This window comes from Meleagris gallopavo, chromosome 2 (assembly GCF_905368555.1).
Source record: "Meleagris gallopavo chromosome 2, MGAL_WU_HG_1.1, whole genome shotgun sequence".
NCBI classification, from domain to species: Eukaryota; Metazoa; Chordata; class Aves; order Galliformes; family Phasianidae; genus Meleagris; species Meleagris gallopavo.
In genome coordinates this window covers 74,241,566-74,265,091 of record NC_139405.1, presented here as the reverse complement: position 1 = coordinate 74,265,091, position 23,526 = coordinate 74,241,566, and the positions used below count along the sequence as shown (strand labels likewise).

Genomic DNA, 23,526 nt, shown 5'->3' with positions numbered 1-23,526 from the left:
TATCAAGTGAAAGAAAGGGATACTTCACGTGGCTATCTGGTTGTGGTTTATCACCACTGAAAATCCATTTGCCAATGGAACTTGCTGATCTATTATTTTCAGTTTTTATTTTTGTAAACTAGTAACAAAATAGCACCTTAAATGAAAGTAAGTTTATTTACACCTATTGGAAAACATGTAGGAAGAAGAGCAAATTCCACTTCTTCAAACATGTAATCATCAACTGATAAAAAAATAAACTTTATGACTTCACTATCACAACCAGTTCATGGATAAAAAGTGACCAAGGCAGAACCCATTATAAAAAAAAAACCAAACAACCCAATGATGGCAGATGTAGTACTCATGCTTCTAAAATAGCCCTGCCCCAAAGCAGCTGACTCACGGTAACACGCCTGCCCAGTACCCTCCCCTCTGTGGGAAGCAACTGCTTTGCTGTGTACTCAGCAGCAGGCCAGCAGTAGTGTGGACAATGTCAGTGCTCTCTTCCCACGGATGGACGTGCCCAGGGAAGGCTGGAGGAGCTGGGTATGTGCAGAAGTGCTGAGGAACATAACAGGGTGGGAGTTAGACAGTGGTGGCACTCTGGGGAGCTTGGACATGAACTGGAAGGGGAAAAGTGTTAAGAGGGTAGGATTGAAAGCCATGTACTGAAGGAGTAAGGAAAGGAATGTGGTGAGAAACACATAATGTGAGGGCACATTATGCTGTCCTAAAAACAGAGCAAGATGCTTTTCAGAAACTGCTTTAAGGATACAGATAAATATAGTTAATTTACTGGGCAGCTGGTTCTGTCTCTGTCACGTAACGATTAAGCTCTATTTTAATAGAGCTGGGGACATGTTCTTTTTTCCTGGCACTGTGATTCTTACCAGGAAGCTGTTCTGACTTTTTGAAACCTTTTATTATGCAGTCCAGACTGCATAATAGTTACACCCTTTGCCTTAGTGTCGATACTGTGCCTGTTAGCTTGAGCAATTCTCTCTTCCTAGTCTTCAGCTGCAAATTCATCTACAGAAATAATTACTCATTTCTCAGCTTTCACTCTGAGGACTAAAAAAACCATGCTCTTCCACTTTCTTCTTCACACTCTACATACCATTCTAGTAGCTTTTCTTGTTACTATTTCAGAGTGTACTTATGATTAGCTCAACATATTTCTCTGGCCCAGAATACTATGTTGATTTCCTGATCAGACCTCAACAATGGCCTGTAAATTAGCTTTAGTTTTTTCTAATCTATCCTGGAAATATTCTTTTCAAAGTGAATCCTAAAGACCGGTATCTACCTATCACTTATAAGTAGACAGATATTTATATATATTTTAACAACTACTTGAGATTAGTTGCTTAGACTGCTTAGGATTAATCTTTTATGCATCTGCTATGGTGCTTTGCAGTCCACTAATGAGTTCTCTTCATAATTAAAAGAAATTGTTACTACTGGTCCCTCAGCATATGACATTAAGTTTTACTCTGTTTCTTGTCCACCAATCACCCTCCATCACACCACAATTCATCCTATGTGATACTTGAATTCTTCTTTATATTGTTACACCTGATAACACTTTATCACTCACTTGGGGCTTAACAAATGCCTTAAGAGTAAACTCTGAGAAAATTCGTTCTTATGCTTGCTTCAAACCTATATTTCATTTCTACAGGTTGCTATTTCTCTTTTATTTGTTCCAAATTTACCTTAGAATTCCAGTCTCGTCAAGTTCAATTAAAATAGTTCAGGTGAAGGGTATCTAAATGACTTCCCTTGCCTAAGTAAGCAAAACCTCAAAAAGGTATCTGATGTGTTTGGCACAATCTACTTTGGGAAAGCTACATGATATATTATTCCACTGACCTTTTAATTATTCTTCTCTAAAAGATTGGAAGTTTTTTTTTGAAGCAGACAGACAGTATGTGCAGACAACAGGTGCCTAGTTAACTTTTAGAGCAAACTTGTTGGGCTGCCATCACTTGTTGACATTGTAAAACTTGACAGATCTCTTAAGAATGTAGCTTCACTTCCTCTTTCCTTGCTCTCTCAAGACTTCCTGTGTACCACAGAAGGCCAGGAGTGTTTGAAAACTACAGCGGAATACTAATAAACATTTTATATAATTTGCTAGTCTCTGTGCCAAATAGGTTTTATTTTCATCAACTGTTCAATTTTCCTCTGGAAGCTACATTTTGACAAACTGTACTTTTATAAGTACACTTCAATAAACGTATTTAAAGTTTTGCATAGAACTGTATCTTCTGTATTCAACTTTAAAATACAATAATCCTCAAGATCTACAAGGAAGATTCCTCAAATGACACACATTTAGAGTTGAGGTCCAGAGTTTTTAATGGATCTTTTGATTAGCAACATATACTATTACTTTCATCTCCTGAAAAATAATTTTGAGGTGACTGGTATACTAATCATGGTATACCTATCACAGTTTGGGATCGATTAAACTTATTTTTAGTCTTTGAGAAGTATGTAAGGAAATTGGAGGGAAGATGGGAAAGAAAAATGTATTTCCTACTGAATATAAATATAAAATAGATGAGTCTCAACAGAAAATACCTGCTAAGGTGCTGAATATTCTGATTCTCTTACTGTCAGAAGCCTGTCCTAATAATTTTAGCTTGTCTTAAGTTAAACACAACAAAAATACTAATGCAAATACATTTTATATCTAGAAAACTGTAGTCAAATATAAAAACTACAGATTAAGCTTTAATCTTGTTTAATCACAAGCATTACACAGATTTGAAGTTCTGTACACTGTGTATTTAAGTATTTTGTTCTACTAATATTTGATTAGATTAGAAATGGGTGCTTAAACACTGCACAGATCAGGGCACTGTAATTATCTAAACAGGAATTTTTCAACTAAGGTTCATTTTTGCCAAATGAAGTACTGTAATAAAATAATGCCTGCCCTATAATGAGAATCTAACACCAAGATCATAAAAGGAAAAAGCCCTTTATTACTAAAAGTAAGTTAGACCAAGAAGATCACATCCTTTACTGATAAAAGTTAGTACTGAAAGATCATGCTCCTCTTTACTGAGACACTTAAAAAAATGCATTGGGATATTTCTAGGTCTGTTCTAGTGCAGCTGGAGCAAGAAGTATTTTTTTAGCAGTCTGATCATTATTCCAGCATCTTAACCAATTGACCCGTTCACATGGTCTGCGATACCTGGTATGATGATCTCAGGGACATCCAGAATGTTGCCAAATGAAGCAGTTTTACGATGGCCTCGTTTAGGCTTGGAATAGGCTGAAAAAATACACACATACAATACACATGCAAAACACTAAAAAGGCAATAGCAAAATTATTAAATTTGTCATATTGCATTTTTCATAAAATTTGTTAAACTGTAGTTCATGCAAAAATATTTCATGCAGAATAAACTGCATTGCCTTTCACTCATGCTTACACATAGTAAAGCAACTGTTAAAAAGCAAAAATGCAGAACTAGCCGTCAATACAACACTGTGTAATTAGTTTTAGTTAGCAACACAAAAGTCAAACACAGAAAGCAGCATGGCAACAAAGAAGGGAAAACCAAATGTAATTATCCAAACAGAGAATAAAATAAATTGTTTCAGATCACCTGTATATTCAGAGTAAATTCTTGATTGCCTGAACTTATATAACACTTCCTCTTTAGTGCTGGGCACAAACTATTTTATGAAAAAGATTAAAAGTTGGATACTTTTTTCTTTGAATCATCTCCTGTTAAAGCAAAGGTAATCTGTCCCTGAAAAGTGCTTACTCTTACTACATTAGACAATTGTTCCTGCTTTCCATTATTTTGCCCTACTAATGAGGATGTTTCTTGTTTTAAAAAGTGGCTGTCGCCATTAATGTCTTCATCCTGAAGGACATTCAAGAAGCATTATATACTTTGCAATAAAAACTTTTAAAAAAATTTTTTATTTTGCCACTTGTGTAGTTACCCATTTAGAGAAAAAAAATAGTTTCCATTTAGAGAAAAGCCCAAATACAGCTCCCAAAGATAGAACACTGCAGCAAATTTATCTCAAACTTAATGTGAAATGGTGGCGTGTATTATGCAATTTACACTTAACACTTAAATCTAGCAATAGGCGGAACAAGAAGATTCAATATTCTTGACTTTATTTACACTTAACAGCCTGATTCTCATCCAGCCACAATCCTATTTCAGTTTACAGTATATTATTTCTGTCACAAAGTTAACAGCATTAAAAAACAAAGCAAAAACAACACAGTGTTGTTTCAGCTCTTATTGAAAAAGGTATGGCCAGATAAGTTTGACCTGATTTCTAGTGGTCAGTTACTGCCTAAAATAACTAAAAAAAAGAAAACAAACAAACAAAAAAAACCCAACAACCCACACACAAAAAAACCAAACCAAAACAAAACACAAAACTCCAGAATATTCCACATATTCTTTTGTGTCAAGAAAAAGAAACCCTCCAGTCATAACAAACAACAAAAAAAAATCCTTACAATATTCTGAAATAACAATTACTATTCAAAACAGTGTACTTATGGAAGACAAACCAGGAAAATTAAAAACTCACACAAAGGAAGGCCACAGTTATCTCCACTAATGTCAAAACTTTACATTGACTTTAGAGGGTCAGTGAGTCCTGACATTTTAAAGTAAAAACAAGTTATTATTATCAGGTAAGTACATAGTTGCCTTCCATGTTAGGAAACCTTTAGAAATATTCAGGGTGAAGTGCTACACAATCAATCAGTCAAAGATTGACAATACAAAAGACAAAATTTTGGAGTAAGGCTTTAAGATAAGTACATAAAAGTAAAAGCATTTAGGGCAAGATAATATTATCCCACAAATATCTCCAGTATTTAGCAAAACAAGATCCTAAAAGAATCATCATACAACAAAGAACAAAAATAAAGTAGTCATGGTTGAAAAGAGTTGGAATATGATGCTTATTTCCTTATTTCTTACAGTTTCTTGGATTACCCTAATTTGTGAGATTTGTGGAGAAATACTATATCAACTAAATAACCCTGAACAAACCAAAGTAATTTTGTCTGCTAATTAAATCTATAGTTACATACCATTAAAAAAAGTTTCAAATGTCAAACTTAATAATTAAGGTTTGCATAGATCAACGAACAATATCTTTGATGAAGAAAAGAGACGAGAAAGTGTTTGCCAAGTATAAACGTTTTTATTAAATAGATTTTCTGGGAAGATTGAAGGTTGTTTTCACCATAAAATTACGTATTTATGCTTACGCATAACTTCCAATTCACTCACGGACTCAGTATTTAAACACAACAGTTTATGGCTACCTGAAGCAAAGCACCTGAAGCTAGTTTACTTTTTAAACAAAAGATATTATGCTGTGTTCATCTGACGAATAAAATATGCTTATGTTTCTGAAATATGACAAAATTGATTTTAAAACTTATTTGGGAACATGCTGACTGTTAAAACCAACTATCCACTTTTATATATTAGAGGAATAACTGCAAAAAAAAAAAAAACTATTTTAGAGATAATTAAGATAAGGGCAAAGATAAAGCCTGTGCATTTGGAATAGGACTGATATTTAGAAGTCTCAGAATGATTTTAGAAAGGTGAAAGTCTAATTGAACATAAGTAATCTATCTGTGACCTTAAAAGTACCTAATTAAAGTACCTGCCTTGCAGCTGAATGTACAATATTCCACCTCAGCTAATAAAGGATGAGAAAGATTACATGAAAAGTTAAAATATTTTCACATGGCTAATTTTATTAACCTTTCATAAGACTTCATTTTTTTTCTCTCTTTTCTTATTTATTTATTTTTTAAAATAATCTTCCTCCCTACCAGTTCCTTACTCTATCCCACAAACATAATTTTACCTGTTGTAGAAGGTATTCTTGCTTCCATTTCGGACATGTCAGCACTCATCCTTTTGGCTTCTCCTGAAACAAGGGCTGACTGAGGTCGCCCACGAACATCTGACAAGCTCTCCACACTGCTCCCACGAGATGGTGGTAAACTCAAACGGCCAGGATCACCCTGTTTCAACAGTTAGAATTTTAAAAAGAATGGAATCAGATCTGCAGAAACTTCCCAATAATATACTCAGTATGTGGAATAAAATATATTTCTACAGCAGATTTAAAAATTAGGCAAATTTTTAAAATGGTAAAAATTTAAACTATTATTGGCACTTAAGAGCCAAATATCTTGTAACCTGCAAAGAATTAAATTTACTCTAATTCAAATTGAGTAGAATTAGGTCAATATTGTCAGAAGAGAATATTTGTATTTTTCTATCCCACTTGAAATAAAACAGTGTTTTCAAAAGTCACATAAATGTATAATCCTTTTCTGTTATACTAAACTTGTAGCTCTAAATTAAGGTAATGATATTTGAATTCAATTTTTTTTTAAACCTACTGAATCCCCCGGAATCAAATGAACTCTTTTTATTTCATTGAAGGTACCTCTTGATAGCCTTCCAGTTTATCTTTTTGGAATCATTCAGTATTTTTCCATCCACTTTCACGCTCCTTTCTTATAAGTAACTGAATCCAATTCTATTCTATTTTTTAAAGAAAAGACACTAATGTTTCTAGTAGTTGCAGACATGTTTTTGTTCATTTCGTCTTTTTCATTATTATTCAAAATTACAGACATTCACTTACCGGCTGCTTGGCTGTATTTTTCATTTGCTGTGCCAATTTTGATTCTAAACGTTTAATAGTGTCATTGGTAGAAGCTCCTTGGAAGTCATTCGGTTCCATGTTTGCATCGCTTTTGTTACTTGTATTTGTAGAAGTGATGTCCATAAATGAACCTGGAAATTCAAAGGAAGAACAAATTTCCATTAAAAATCCTAAAGTGTATTTCTGCTCCTTCTCAGAAGCTTTACTTTGCATTAAGGTAACTTTTAATGAAATGAAAGCTGCCAAACTGCAACAGATCCCTAATTATAAAATGTGAAGAGGAGTGGGTGGATGACAGAATATACGACTAACTACTACAAAGATATTTGAAGTCATTATTTAGTTTGCTCTGAAATTGTTGGAGTAGTTGGTAAATTAACAATACAACTGGCAATATAATTCATGATTAATGATAAGGTCCATCGTTTACTACAGAGGAGAACAAATACCTGAAAAAATAGACATCAGTATGTATTCATCAGTTGAAAGTTATAAATCTTATCTTATAATCATGTGCTGAGAAGTGGAGAACACCTAGTAAAGTTAGTAAAAATATAATTTGCAGGTCATTAAGCGGCAAAGTAGCTTAATGAAACTTCATTCAAAATAAAATAAATTTAGAGGTAGAAAAAAACAAATCAGCTAGCAAAAGGTGAAGACAATTTCTACTGAAGTGGGAAAACTTGTCTATAGAATCAGAGGACAGAACAATCTTTATTTTCTATTAGTAAAATTGTTTCAGTAGGGGAAACACTACCTGAAAGCGTAGCCTACATTTTGTTCTACTTCCCTTTCTAGCGTTTTCCTTGTGCTTCATTTAAATTATTGTATTTACTGCAGTTTAACATAGAACTACTGCAAGTTTAAACTGTGGAGATGTATATGCCCATTTTTCATTAAAGACATAATTCAGTAAAACTATTTGTCTAAGAACAGTAAATATGTTGTGGTATGAGGTCTTAAAAAAAATGGACTCCTGCCAATACATAAGTTTGTGAAAGATTATCTTTTCGAATTTGAGTTCAAACATGAAACTGTATTTTATAACCCTTCTGTATCACTTCATGTTTCCGTTGTATTCTCTTATTTATACAAGAATACCTGTACTAGTGGCAGAGTTGCTTTGCCCTTCATCTGAATACTGGCAAGGATACTGCAGAGGTTCATCAGCTCCTGGAAAGTACTGTGATAAAAAGCAGTGTTTTAATAGTAATAAAAAGGAATTGCTTTAAAGTAGTATGAATAGTACCTTATAAAATAATTCATAAATATAATAAATTCTATATCATACATAAGACTTTATTTAGAAAAAGAAGTCAGACTATTTTAAATAATACATTAAAATATGACTCCTTTTATTAATTTCTCCATGTTTGTTATAAATGAAATACTCTACTCCTCCCAAAAACAAAGAAATTAGTCCCCTTCTTTACAGCAATAATTTGATATATATATTTTTTTCAAGTAAAAAGAGGAGAGAGGAAAACATTAGTCTCTCTTTAAAGTGTGATAAAAGGCATACCTACTGTAATTCAATTTCTCAACTGAATAAGTTAAGAAAGATTAAGATACTAAAATAAATTTAATACCCGCATCAAGTGTGTCATTATCTTAACAATTTCTTCCATGGAAGGTCGTTGTGAGGGATCCTTGGACCAACAACGGGTCATTAAACTCTCAATTGGTTTAGGTAAGTTTTTGATCAGTGGTGGTCGAGTACCTAAAATTGAAATTAGAAGAAAATTTAAGCAAACTTTAAGAAGACTGACAGTGACTGATATCTTTCTGACATTTTGCTAAGCAAGTACAGGAAAACATGTAGTCTGAAGGAGCTGGCCCATATTTCATTTTCTCTTTTAAGCAAACAACTGACAGTGTTCCTTTGCACTACAAATGAGTTACAGGTACATTTAAAAAAAAAAAAAATAGAAGAAATAAAATGAATTTTTTCCTTCAGAAGTCATTTGCATAAATTCAGTGACTGACAAAGTACAGTATATCACAATGGTACTTAAAATGGCTAATGATTATGTTATAGCTTTCTGAAGAATAAAGCCCCATGCTGGGAAGTGCCAGAAGCCTTTGATATCTACTGTTGAACTTGCACACAAAAAAGTATTTCTGAAGTTGCTTTTGTTCTTCCTGAAAAACTACTAAGCACTAAAAGCATCAATTCTGGATGACTGTTTCATGGACTCTAGATCTTTTCAATTATGTATTTTACTTCAACTGTAGTATAACCTATTCATTTGAATTTGTTCCATATTCTACTCATTTTATTACTTTAACAACAAATACAGTTAATAGACATCCAGTTGTGCTTAACACATGAGAAGTAGAGACGCTTTGCAAAGAAAGCAGTGAGTACTTAAAAATGTATTAGCTGTAACAAATAGTACATAAATTAAGACAGTTTAGAGAAGTGAACAAAAAAAAAACATTTTAAAAATCAAAGTGGACTTTTTCTTCCCCTATGAGCTTTTTCTGCAACTTAGCAAGGCTTTCTGACTTACTACATTCACATTTATAGCTATTGCTTTTATTAAGTCTCTCATCAGTCCTGACTCAATGACTTGTGCCCTTGAAAAACTGAAATGGAGAACTTCTCTCTTCACTCAAAAATGCTGTTTGCAAACATCTTTCCTTGTGTATCACTGACTGTAGCACTCATCCATCCTACCAATGCCTGCCACCTTTACATACTTGATCAAACAAGATTCATATTCTCACCTTGAGCTTCTATCATTTAGTACTGAAACTATGATTCTCAGGCACAGTGCCAGCCATCATTGCTTGCTTGTTAATTAGATCATCCAAACAAGTTCATTCTTTCTTTGATAGTGTTTTTCACAAATGGTAGAAGCTTTTAGCAGACATTCAGTGAACTATATCACTTCCATTACTGCCTTCTTCTTACAAATCTGATTTGTCAAAGTAACTGGAAGTACTCTGTTAAAGCAGTTATGCTACTAGAATTAAGATACTACAGTCTATTATTTTGACTGATACTGTACCACTACTTCATCTATCTTAATCCAATCATTTCCTTTGTTCGTTATCCTAAAGGGCTTTATTCTGCATAGTACCTAGCACAGTAAAATCCTGCTCCATGATTGCAAGACCCTAGATAAAACAATTTAAACAGCAGAATAAAAAAAAAACAACAGATGAAAAACAGAGTAACATTTTTAATGCCTATGGTCCTGCAGAGTTTGACAGTTTTTACATTTTAAACTATAGGTTAAATTACTTGAACTTGTGCATTCATAGTGTAAATGCCCATTTTTTTAAAAGATAAAGGGCTATTTTTTTTTAAGTACATGACTCAGACCACTGTCAAATCTTTTAAAATGGCGAGCCGTAATAAATGTACAGCTTTTCTCCCTTGTTTATTTATACAGTGGTTATATGCAGCAGGAAATGCAAACAATGTAGCAGTCAAATAAAACAAAAACCACACTAACATAAAAGTGTCAGTGTCTTATTATTTATCCTTTATGACAGAAGTCCGTATTAAATGAAGTCCAGAACTGAAAAACTAGTACTTTAAAAATGCACGCTTCAGAATGTTTAGCAAATTTATAGGTGAAATATACAACTTAAAATGCAGTTAAACATTTTCAACTCACCATTGTGAACTGCCCACATTATGCGGAAAGCTGGACCACCAATCTCATCAAAAGGTTTCCTACGGGTGATTACCTCCCAGAGAATAATACCCCAACTGAAAACATCACATTTTTCACTGTAATTGCTACCTGGAAAAAATCAGAAATATACTGTTTCTTTTCTACATAACTTTTCTATAACTCATTTATAATAGGTACAGTTCCATGTGAAAAATGCTCTATATACTTCCTTTCACCTCATATTTGTTTTCTTAAGAAAATAAAGTTTTCTAAAGCTGTTTGATTCAAGCTAACTTAAGTCTGAAATTATTTGACGGTATGATCATTAAGAATGTCTCTCAATGGAAATCAGTCCATTTCCATCATCCTGGAATGATAAATGGAGTCAGTTTGATTTTATAATATCAAATGCAATTTATTACATTTCAAAGATATTTTGAATTCAGAACTTAATCTTGCTTCATCTAAATATTCTTGTTGAGCTCGTTTTTTCCATATTAATCACAATATGTTAGCCATCTCTGTCATATCTCTTGCTCTAATTAATTAGAGGTCTTTAGCAGAATCATAAAACATCACCATCTTATTTCTACTCTGTTTATCTTTCTTATTGTTTTCATCATGCTATTACTTAAATCAAGTTCTCTAATCACAGGTTAAATATTTCAAAGTCTAAATTACAGGTGCAGAAGACATCCAGGTGATATATAATAACATTCAAAGACTACAGGAGGAAGACTGTATGTTCTGTTGCCCTAACTCATGCAAATAGTGAAAGAAATGTGAATATTAATAACATGATAATGATAGCATAATTATAAATAACAGAGATTTTTTAAACTAATACATAATAAGAAAGTGTTATTGAGACAAGTCATTTCATAAGTAGGAATTAATGAAGCCTGGTTTTATGTCAGTATTTATCTTATAACACCCAGTTGCAACAGGCTCCACGTTTCCTATAAGCCATCCTCCTCTGGCCTCCAGCATCTCTGACAAACTGCAAGGAAAGCAACATACCCTAAGACCAGTTCTTGCAGGTTGGACAGTCTGAAAGTCAAACTGAATAAACAGGATGCAGCCATGTACTGGAATCCTTTCTAAGCAAGGGCACTCATTTGAACTTCTCGCATCTATTGATTTTACAAAGCTCGTAAGAACTTGGTATCTCTGAAACTCTTTATACTTGTATCAAAGTAACTGAATGTGGCTAATGAATTAAAAAAATTCTGAAGGTGAAACACAAAGTCAGCTTTCCCTTCAAAAGGTAGCTGTTAACGATTGCAGATTATAAAGGGAAGTAAAACAATCCTTCAGTCTATCCAGTGACAACATTTCTAGCTACACATTCACCCCATCTTAGGCATTCCACTTTGAAGTGATTCCTCCCAACAATGGCAAGACAGGAGCCCAACAAGAGCTTTAATGCTGCTGTGTGGAGCAAAGCACTAAAGAATTGCATCCCTCTCCTTTTCGTCAAAACTCCTGCATGGAAAGAAGAAAGTGACAATCTTAAGGCCTTTTGTCTCTGACAGATCTGAAGATCTGATGAAGTGACTTTTTAGTGGACAAAGCTGTCTAAAAATGCTACTTGGTACCAATGGAGGAGTGAAGACTCTATGGTACACAGTGGCAGGCAGAAAGCCAGTGATAGGAAAGTAATGTTATACTCCCGTTTGAGCAAGGAAATTCTATTTTGAAGCTGAAAACTAATTCTGAGAAGTGATAGTTCAAAGCCAGTATCTAACATAAGGAGGATATCCTATTGTTTCATTACTTAACAGACCTAGGTAGGATAGCAGATGCATCACTTTTCAATATCCAATTATCTCAAAGCATTTTAAAAGTAATTTTGACAACGGGAGCTCAGAGCTTATAGTGCCTTCTTCTCTTTCACTTTATTCTATCTTAATGATATTTTTTTCATTTATACTGTATGATCTGTTACAAGGGTCTAAATGCCATAATACTTAAAACTCAAAGAAAGTCATAATGTTAGGAAAATTACATCAATAATCACTTTTTAAGTATGCCACCTATAAGAGATAGTTCTTAAGCCTTTCTAGTTCTCAACTAAAACTGAGTTCTAAAACAGTACCAAAATAATATTACTGCTTATCTCACTGTTAATTTCTGATGCAGTAGTAGATGCAAAAAAAGTTTAACAATTTTCACATAATTTCAATACTCTTTTAATACATTAATACTTTAATGACTGTCCCAAGAGTAATTTGATATGCTGCATCACAGAATTTATTGGATCTTTCCTTTATACTGATTCTTGCATAGAAGACTTGTGGCATCACTAAAAGCTTCAGAAAAAGGTACAAAAAGCCAACTGCAAAGTGAAAGCTTTTGCTGCCATCTAACAGTAAATTTGCAATAGAATATTTCTTTGTTCTGCGCTGCTGAATTTATGTAGCAGAGAAATTAAGCAAAGCACTGTAAATCCCCACTACAGTGCTCTAATTTCAAAATCAATTCTTATTTTTTTCACTCAGAACCAAAAATTTTGCTTTAACACCGATAGTGCAATGGATAACTTCTAAAGGAAAAAGATATCTCTAATTTACACAATTTCATTTAATAGTAAACAAAAGTTAAGAAAGGAAGCACTCCCAGCTAAAGTTAAAGAAACAAAGCAGGTGCTCCAATATAAAGTGACACAATGGAAAATGTTTAGGCACCAGAGTAAACAGAATCATCCTTAGGTGATTCCCCAAAGTGACAAGCAGAAGAATGAGGTACCTTCAAAATAAAAGCTCCAAAGGTGGTGCCCAGGAGGAAACCCCTCCCAAGAATATTAACTGTGGATACTGCAAAACAGGACACCTGCTTTCTGAAGCAGGAAGATGACACCTCCAGAGCCCTCTACAAATCACAATCAATGCTAAAATGTGTTTAATTTGCAATCTAATGACAACTGCATTATTTCTCTAGTAATAATAAAGCAATTATACCTATCTAATTATCGACTGTCATCAGCCCTTCCCAGCTCTGCTCAGAGAAATAGCTTGTTTTCTTACTTAACTAAATTAACTGTTAATAACAAGTTTCTCAGAATGCAGGCAAGAGGAAGTACATCAAACCTCTAGAGATGAAGAAAACTAAGAAAGAGATACAAAGAAAACCAGACAAAAGTGAAATTACAAGAAAGTGGAGGTTTCAAAATGAAGGCAATTATGTTCAATTTAGTGACACTAACACGCAAATTCTAAAGATAAAAGCTGATCAGAATTGGGAGTGAAAGTAATAACAGTATATTTAAATGTCAGGAGAATTTGAAATTACTTAAGAATCTCAGAAATAGCACAATACTTGTAAAATAGCCCTCTATTACTTAGTTTTACTTGGTTTTAAATAAGAAACAACAGCTGTCTAAAGGTATCCCTTATATAAACCTTGGAAATGACACAAAGGTCCCACATCTTCCAGTAATTAATGGTATAACACTAACATGATACAATCTGTTTGGTGCTGCTCTTTGAAACTTTGCACAATTATTTGGTAATATACAAACTTACAGGTTTTAAAATAAAAGTTAGGATTCTGCCAAGACACTTTCAATTGCTATCTCAAACTTTAATATGATTGAAATAGAAATATAATCAAATGATGTTTTTATTTCCTATACAAATACATTCAAAGTTCCATCCCTAAAAAGAATGTATAATAACAACACCATAAATTATTGTTACCTTCAAAAACTTCAGGTGCCATCCAAGCAGCACTTCCCTTATTGTTGGTCATGTGTGTTTGAATATCACAGGCTGTACCAAAATCACAGATTTTTAGAACTGTCCCCCCAGCTACCAACAGCAAACTGTCAAGGAAACAAAATAAATTAAAAAAGAAAATCAAAGCTGTGGGATGAAATAGCCTGGTGATAAAACAAGGAATTTTTTATCCCAACAATTATTCTAATATAAATGAGTATCTGGGGCTTTGCTTCTCGATGCTTTAGTTTTGTAATCTGATAAATAAGTAAGATCACTTGTGTCTAATCTGAGCGTACAAAATAGTTTTTAAATCACATATATTCCATTATTTATTCATACTTCTACATCATACATATTTCTTCCATGCTAGATTTAAATATTCTCAGGCATAGCAATCCACTAAGCATATATTGATAAAATTTAGTCTTTCAGATGGGAGAGAATGAAAAACAAGTACTTCAAAAATTTTTGCCAAAAGAATGATGATTAAGACTCCCATTAATGTCAATCAGTGTAGTTATTTAAATCTTAATCAAAACTAGGGATGCAAGAAAGAATTCAAGATTCAAAGTGTGACTTCACACTGTAATTTTATCTGGTAGAAGTGCTGGCTCCCACCAGAAGTGGGTGATCCTGCAAATCTCTGTTTCCATCAAACCTGTGGAACCAGATCTGAAGGTTGTACGGTTCTAAGATAAGTAAGATCAACAAACTGCCTGGACAGAATAGATATTCATTTTTCTTTCAGTGGAAAGTGATGAGAGATTTTGGCTATGGGTACCGGAATGGACAAGAAAAGATAGAATAAGATGATCATATCAGATTAAATATGACAATATCAAATTAAATACAACATTAAAACCAACCAACCCAATGCTCTCTTATCAAATACCACTACCCGTTGTAAAATTGGGATGCTTTACATACATCTGATTAGGAGCCCTGTCCCTATGAAAATCTTCTCCTGCAAGAAAGGGCAAGAGCAAGATGTTTTTCTAGTTTAACAGAAATATAGTGACTACAGATTGTTTCCTGTACCATGCACCATCGCTCTGTAACTGAAGCTTCAAACACACGGTTTTCATTTAAAATACATCCAATAAATGTATTATCAATTAAAGGTATTTGTGTCAAATACAATGAAATTATGAAAAAATGATCTTCAAAGTGTAAGAAAAAATGAAATATGTGCAATAAACCTACTTTGGTGGTTTCAGGTCTCTGTGAATTAGGGCCTTTGGTTTCATACTGTGAAGATATGCCACTCCTTGGGAACACTGTAAACACCAACTCATCGCGTGTGCAGCAGTATAATGAGGCAGAGGTTCAGCACCATGCAGCACTGCAAAACAAAGGCACAAACTAAAAAGAACTTTATTGTATATTACAATAGATACAATGGAGTTAATAACATACCCATCAGAAAGCTGTACAGAACCTATGTACTTATCACTGCAACTTAAAATATACTTTTGCAAATTGTTAAATTAATGGAAATGTCAAAATGGTATCTAAGTGTTAGTATGTTTTCCTAATACTTTTATTAGAATTCTGCCAACTAGTGATTAACAATATGAAAGAAGTTACTTTTTTCAGGAAGAGGTAAAGTCTGTGTTAAACAATTATAATGGGAATTTACATGTAAGTGAGTTTTTTCAGATGAAGTTTTCCACAGGAAAACCTTAAAATGACATTTACAAATATTACCAAGCTGATATCAATAAACAAATTAATAGGCTTAAAAGTAATTTTTAGAAGCACACATCTTTCTCTTCAAAATTAGTTTAAGACATATATATGAAGTGACATTATATTTAAGATGTTTTCCCTAGCACCGGCACTTCAGCTCCAGGAAAACATATTAAAATGATACTCACCATTGTATAGAGAACCTCCTTCAGCATACTCCATAACAAGACACACCTTTGAGGAGAGGGGACAAAAAATACGGATGTTTTAAATGGAGGGACAGAAAACAGATTTTGTAAATCAAAAGTTCTTTGAGAAGATCTGCAACGTTCCACACCTAAGCTAATAGAACATTTAACTATGAGGTACAGTCAGGCTTAATATAAATACAATTTAGCTTAACACTTAATTTGCACTGTAAGTTAGGAAATAAGGGATGCACTTTCTCCCTTTCCTCGGTCATCTTGAAAATCAAACAGTCTTCATACTGCAATTAATTTGCCTTTACTATTTCCTCAGAATGGCTTTCAATAGTTTTAAATACTATGTCAAAAGAATCTAATTAGTTCCAAGAAAAAAGTGATCCAGCGTTTTAACCAACTGTAAATTCCTCGTTAGAATTAGTTAAGGATGGATTTTTCCTGTGACTGTACTTTCTCTTTTGCTTTCAGAATTTGTGAGACTGTTTGCAGCTGTGGTAAGAAGATAGCAAATCCTGAAAACTGCATATACGAGAACAGGATCTGATTTCCAAGCTATGATTAATGTGTTGCTAATATATATAATTTCTGCTTGCTGATTTGCAATTAATGGGAGTATACATCTGAATGACACTGCATATATAATACGCTAGATACCATTTTGACAAATTGAAATATAAACAATGTTTAAAAATATTTTTGGGGGGATTATCTTGAAAAAAATTATTTCTCCTAACAGAGGAGAGAAAGCAACAACAGAAAACATATCTGAAAATATCAACAAACCTATACTCCTCTATCTATATCTGCACCAATAAAAGCCTTATTGTGGCTTAACCATACTAAATTTATATAAAGAACACTTTTTTGTATTTAGGTTACACATTTGTGTGTTGATGCTTGCATATGGTAAGCTAGTTACTTTTTGTTGCACTGACAAAGCTATAACTTACTGGGTTTAGACAGGCTCCATATAACTTGACAATATTGGGATGGTTTACTCGTGACAGTTGACGAAGCTGCAATACAAATCACACTTAATTTCAAATCATGGGAAAAAAAATGCTAACACTTGATTTTCACATGTATAATTCACACACAACAACAGCAACTAAAGTTTTATGTGTCTGCCTATACCTCAATGGTGATTTGAGAAATTACAAGACTAGTGCCATTTTTTACATTTTAATTTATATTAGAATTGTGTCTAATTTTAACTGAATTTAAAAGAAATTTTCAAGAAATCAAATGTGAAGATTTTTTTCTTTTCGGATGTAGTAAGAATATTAAAATCATAAGCACTGTGCAACTTTGACTTTTTAAAGGTTTTACAGTCTGGTGTCCTTCCTTCAAGTCAGACTGCTTAACCTCATAAGTAACCTGAATCATAACAGCTTTATAAACAACAAAGAAAGCTACTCCTCTGTGAAAAAAAATAATGCCTCAAGCCTATAAAATATACTACTGGGTTTGATATTAATGTGACAAAGTTCCAAGAGCCTACTGCTGCTTGTTCTGATAGTGTTTAGAAACATGCCTTCTACAGAGAGGAGACTATTTTGCACTGAATTTTTCTTCACCTTTAGGCACAAGGAAAGGCAAAAGGAATTTTTTTTCTTTTCCATAGATTTCTGAGGCTTATTCTTTTTGCTATTTAGTCTAGGGATCTAGCGGTATTTTTTCTGCATACTTTGGAAATCCTAATAAAACAGGAATATTACATCTGATGCTTGCACTGTGTAGGCCTTTTTGAATCCCAGTAATTATGAAAAATTTCTGGGATTCTCAGATCTCCTTCTAACACAAAAATGCTAAGAGACTCATCTGATGTACTCAGTACTAAATTAGACTCAGATTAGAAACACTGAAAACTTATAATGGTAATGAACAGCATTTTTACATAGAGAGACCTGTAACAAATATGCTTCCTTTAGTCCTTAAATATGTTAAATTTGTAGTTCAGTGTCTGAGAGATTTATTTTAATAAATTTTGTCTTTTTTGAAAATTGTAGATTCTTACTAAGCAACATGACACAATACACCTCATTTAAAATACCTAGCACTCAATTCTAGAAAATATTATACATCTTGGGAAGTTTATCAGTATATCTGAGCTACTCAAAATCTTTCTAAGGAAATAAACATTGAATGAACAAGTGATTTGTCCTTGAGTTGTTCCACATATTAACAAATCTACACACAAAAATGACAGCATGATTCTAGCTGCTGAATGAAGATTCTAGCTCAAGCACCTGGAAGTATTAATCAGCTCCAGGATGCTAATGGGTATTTCAGCTGTCACTTGATTTCACATTGGAATAGAATCAAAAAAGTGGTGTTTCCCCTGCTTCTCTTTTCCTATTTCCTCCCAGTTTTTATGGGAGTGAGCTAAAGGAGATGCAGTGTGCTCTAACTGTCCTAACTGGCACTGTACTGGATACCATAGGTCGCATGGACTTTGTAAAACAGACATAGCTTTTAATACTCAAATTTAACATGTAAAGAAAACAAGCTCTGTCAAAATCCGTGATTGCCAAAAAACTTACTGTACCTCTACAATGAAGGCTTTTCTTTCAGATTCACTTTCTATTTGTTTAATGGCTACATCCTTAGCTCGCCATTTTGCCTTGCAGACCACACCAAAGGCTCCTCTTCCAACAACCTAGAGCAAGATGATATGAAACACTTCAGTTAAAACTTTATATGGTTTAATTTTCTGCTCAGATATTGCACAAATAGAATAGAAATTTAACTTATCTATCTTCTCTATTATGCTATGCTAGGTATTAATAGAGGAATTCAAACCTCTCAAATTAAAATGCATGTGCACAAAATATACAGAACTATTCTGAAGTCTGGATGGGATGTTCATTATGATCACAATTATCCTTCCACTTTCTCGCAGGTGCCACAATAATGTGAGAAACATAAAATTTTGCTGTGAGTCCTGCAGGTAAGCATAGTGTCTGTATAATTATGCTTTCTCCATTGTTTTTCATGACTGTTGGAATCACATTTCCTGAAGGTAATACAGAGCCAACAGGAGCTATAATCTCCAATGCAATTTCACAGAAGCTTCAGTAGACATTTCACTATACTGCGTTATCGAAGAAGCCTTTCAAAATAGAAAACATTTTGAAGCAGCTCATTATTTAGAGCAGATTTTACAAACTCAGCATGAGAATGAAAGCAGGATAGAGAGAAATGTCCTTTCTCTGCGAGGTTTACTTTCAGTTATGGGTGAGTTATAAAATATTGCAAACTGAAATTTCACTTCTTTTACTGTACTTTTTCAGGGGGAAAAGAGCAACACACAGGAACAAAATCAAAACATGCATATGCAATTTAAAATTGAAACAAGACCATCACCAACAGTGACTCTAGCTTCTACAGAAAAGCACAGACAAGTAGGTGTTTTTTATATATATGTGTGTGTACGCTTGAAAGAGGTGTAGAGGAAAAGGAGAAAATGAAGGTACAGAAAGACATAAAAGAAGCTAAGGGATAGGAGCACCTCAAAAAGAGTGTGAGGTGAAGCAGGTGTGAAGGATGGGGAAAGAGGAAAGGTACAAGGGGCTGGATATGCTGGTATCAGATTTAGTAGTTGGTCATAGTCTTCCTGTGTCTTTAGTTTTAATGGCATTCTACGTTTGTGGTTTTAAGTAATCATATATGTATCTTTGTTATGCAATAAAGCAGACACTTAAAATTCAATGAATGCTTTTTTTGGGGGGGAGAGGGAGGAGGAGGGGTGGGTAAAGGAGAAGAAGAGTGGGCAGAGAAAATAGCAAGGGTGGAGTAGAAGCATTTAGAAATGTGATTATAATAACAGTGTATTATGGCAGAGTTTAATTTTACTGAAATGGGTAACGCACACCCACATGAATATTATTTTAGCTCGAAAAACAGACTTCCCAAAATTACATTTACTCTTCACTAAAGTCATATTTATTTATAACTTTATTTAAAAAAAAAAAAAAAAAAGTGAAAAGATGCTTTGGAAAAAAAAAGAAGAGAATAAACAGAATATTCAAAATTTTAAAATAGAATAAAATGCAAAAAAGACATGACAATTAAAAGACAGACAAAATGTTTATACCAGAAAATCTGATACTGTATCTACATTATAAACATTACAGTGATTCTTACAGGATTGTTAGTGAAGTCACTCAACAGTTATTTAACAGAATGGCTTCTTACAAGTAAAACGTAGTTTGGAGGAGTTCAGTGAGTAACTGCACATTCCCATTGATTAAACAATGTAAAGCACCAGCTGCCTGAAAGCTCATTCTTTGAGGCAGTAACATTTTATGGTTTCACCTCAAAGTATTGAGATGCCCCACCTGTACAGCAGCAGATGTGAAAGCAACATAGTGGCACAAGTGCCAGACCGAACCTGCAAGGCCCTGTGTCACAGTGGCCGGTGACTATCAGGCATGAAAACTATGCTCTGGTGAAGTTCAGCTGACTAGATTTCATACCAAATACATAGTGAAGCTGATTTCTCCTGAGAACAGGGGAACAGAGGCAGGGATAGCCATAGCTGTAGGTAGATAGTTCAAGACCTGCTACGATTCCATGCTAAGCATCACAGAATCTACAATCAAAGGCCCAATATGAAGAGAAAAACAAAACAACCAAAATTTTCATATTAAGAAAAGGAGAAGTATGTGAGATCTTTTTGAAAGGTCATTTATGGAAATGAAAGACAGCTGCCCAGGAATGATGATCAATGGCATTTTTCTTTTCTGGTTTCCTTAATACACTCAAATATATTTTCTCTTCTACATCATAGCACACACATCTAACCTTATCACCTTCACTACCACAGGTTGAATCTACCAGATGAGAATTACAGCATGTCCACCATTTATTGCATTCTGTCCCTCAAAAAAGGGACACACTGAATATAATGCCTTTCTCCAGCTACAATATATAAAACCAAGACTCTTCTCGTGAAACAACAGACACCAACTATTTTCTTGCAGCCCACAAGAGAGCTTGGAAACCTGGAGCCAAATGAACGATTATTTACTACAGAAAAATAAATGGGAAACAGTGAGTCATCTGAAGACCTCAAGACCCCAAAGCCTATTTTGATACCTCCTCTTCTCACTTAGACCACATTTGAATAAAAAAAACCCCAAGTTATTGACCTTGGTAGCTCCCCACCTTTTTCCAGTAGCAAAAGTGAACTGTCCTTCACAACATCCCTCCACACCTCTCACTACCAGATGGACAGCTAGTGAAAACTCTGTTGGTGCACTGTAAGTTTGTGCTTTATAAAAGTGCTGATTTACTCAACATGTTGAGACCAAGATCACCTACTGAGCAAGCACACCTAACAGCCTGCTTACAGCACAGCAGTTCTAAGGAAATGCTGTTAAATAGAGCAGGATGTCACAGAGCAACTCGTGCATGAACTGCACTGGCACTAGCAACTCAGTTTCAACTCTGCTGTTATTGTACAACTAAAAGAAACCTAAACTGAGGGAGTAACTGAGAACTTTGTCATCTGCTTAGGGAAAGAGAGCTGTGCACATAATGATTTATCCTAGCTGGAGACAATTGACATTAATGCTGAGTGAGTCTCCATTTCTAAATGTATCCTTACATTTAGATCCTTACACCCTTAATGTTTTTTGACTATAGCTTATAGCTCTGTTCTATTCAATGCAGTGATGTGGAGAAGCCACTCAAAGACACTTCAAACACTTCAAAAGATATTGAAGATATCGCATACAATCCAAAGACACCAGATAAAATCCAGTGAAACAATTTGACTGTTTTTTTTTCTTTAAATTCAGCCTACATCATTTACAACAACATCTGATAAACGAAATTTACTTTTTGAGGGGAGAGTTGTATCCTTCCTTGCTAAAAAGATTTGTGTATCTATATGTTTCACTCTACAACTATCTGAAAGTAAGTGGGAATCGGCCTCTTCTCCTAAGTAACAGCAACAGGACAAGAGGTAATGGCCTTAAGTTGTGTCAGCAGAGGTTCAGATTGGATATGAGAAAAAATTTCTTCTCAGAAAGAATAGCGAGGTATTGAAACAGGCTGCTCAGGGAGGCAGTGAAGTAATTGTCCCTGGAGGTATTCAAGAAATGTGTAGATGTGGCACTGTGGGACATGGTTAGTGAGTATGGTGGTGCTGAGTTGACAGTTGGCCTAGATGATCTTAGAGGTCTTTTCCAACTTCAGAGATGCTGCGATTCTATGAGATTTACAAATGTGCATACATATTAGTAACAAATATCTCTTGCATTTGATTTTACAGTCAAATCCAGCCCATAAGCCAATACAGTAGCATACTCTGCCCTGAAGATTAATCTATGACTGTCTGCAGATTTAACATGAAGAATCTGTAAATAAATATTAATAATCAGATGCACTTGAGGTTGTCCTACCAACGCCTGCTAAAAAAAATTTTAAAAATCAGCATCAAGTGCAAACAGGAAGAGTTTACCAAGAGTTTACCATACAGTGCAGTCAAGGTTTCATAACAATTTGTCAGTGACTTTGTGCCTGCTTGTGCAGAGGCTTGAACTTCAGGGAAGGACACGAATACAATAAATATTTATCTGGGATACAGAGAAAACAGAGAAGAAAGAGCAAATATCAAGATGGACCTGATACAAACTCAAAGTTTACTATATATGGTATCCCACAGTATGTTTTCTTACATAGTGGGGAAAAAATATTAATTGTAAAAGACATTGTTTATAAACAACAGAATGAATCTAGTGATGGAATCCACTTGCATTTTATTTTCTTCCTTTTAGGTATTCACCAGACTTATTCTTTAAAGGACTAAGTGTTGGAATCTGTCAGAACAGTTCAACAAAGGCACTAAGTAAAGTTTCCTTCAACACTGTATGCTGGAACTAAGTAACTTAATAGCATATGAGGGAAGCGCTGTCTGAACTTTAATTTCTTCATGCTCATTCCTTCTTGTCCCCTGCTGTTGGTGCCACACCATATGTTTGGGCAGTAGCGCATATTCTGAATTATATGAAGCACAGTTAATGGAATTATTGACACAACAAATCAATAAACAGCAGTTGATCCGTGGCACCGTGTATGTTTGGAAAATGATCTAAAAATAAACACATTCTTTTGGTAAAAGACTTTGGCCCTTTAAATATCTTAGAAGATAGAAAAGGAAAATACAGGGCAGATTACAGGTTTAGAAGTAGAACACTGGTGCTTCTACTAATCCACATAATAGTTTCTCAAGAATCACCGAGTTAATACTTGACATAGACATTTTAAACTAGCAGAAATGCTTGAAGAACTTTACAGACCAAAAAGATTGTCCCTGAATATATTCTTCTCTCTATAAAACTCATACCAGTAAAAAGTTATGTTTTAATGTGTGACAAAACAACATAGCAAAAGAGAGTACCATTTGCATGTTTTCCACATAGTGTATTTAGAGTCTTATTTAAAGAATATGAACCATACAAGATCCATGGAACAAATATTACCTCTGCCTCTGTGTACAAATAGTATCAAATGCTGTACGTAAACAAAGATACATGATACTGACTGGTAAGTATGTAGACCATACCCACTGCTAAGAATGTAGACTAGAAATCAT

General features: G+C 34.1%; 1 protein-coding gene and 1 long non-coding RNA gene across 7 annotated transcripts in view; one reads left to right on the top strand and one right to left on the bottom strand.

Moving 5' to 3' along the window:
* The window catches only part of MAP3K7 (mitogen-activated protein kinase kinase kinase 7), a 49,408-nt gene that overhangs the window by 19,866 nt on the left and 6,016 nt on the right, over window positions 1-23,526 (bottom strand). For 2 of the 5 annotated variants that reach the window (XM_010707614.2, XM_010707615.2), the window contains exons 2-12: window positions 18,472-18,582; window positions 16,874-16,939; window positions 15,909-15,954; window positions 15,235-15,373; window positions 14,011-14,135; window positions 10,313-10,441; window positions 8,273-8,403; window positions 7,785-7,866; window positions 6,663-6,814; window positions 5,871-6,030; window positions 3,191-3,271 (exon numbers count right to left, since the gene is read on the bottom strand). In XM_010707614.2, coding sequence (XP_010705916.1) covers window positions 3,191-3,271; window positions 5,871-6,030; window positions 6,663-6,814; window positions 7,785-7,866; window positions 8,273-8,403; window positions 10,313-10,441; window positions 14,011-14,135; window positions 15,235-15,373; window positions 15,909-15,954; window positions 16,874-16,939; window positions 18,472-18,582 — 1,222 coding nt within the window. Of the gene's footprint in view, window positions 1-3,190; window positions 3,272-5,870; window positions 6,031-6,662; window positions 6,815-7,784; window positions 7,867-8,272; window positions 8,404-10,312; window positions 10,442-14,010; window positions 14,136-15,234; window positions 15,394-15,908; window positions 15,955-16,873; window positions 16,940-18,471; window positions 18,583-23,526 lie in introns of those variants that run through there. The other 3 variants (XM_010707616.2, XM_010707617.2, XM_010707619.3) reach the window with 2 other exon arrangements.
* LOC104909892 (uncharacterized) lies at window positions 435-23,522 on the top strand. Of its 2 annotated transcripts, XR_014881482.1 has the most exons (5): window positions 447-528; window positions 16,392-16,417; window positions 18,826-18,873; window positions 19,217-19,327; window positions 20,752-23,522. It is a non-coding gene; the product is annotated as an uncharacterized LOC104909892 (long non-coding RNA). The 2 variants fall into 2 exon arrangements; XR_004158967.2 differs by lacking the exon at window positions 16,392-16,417 and having other exon boundaries at window positions 435-528.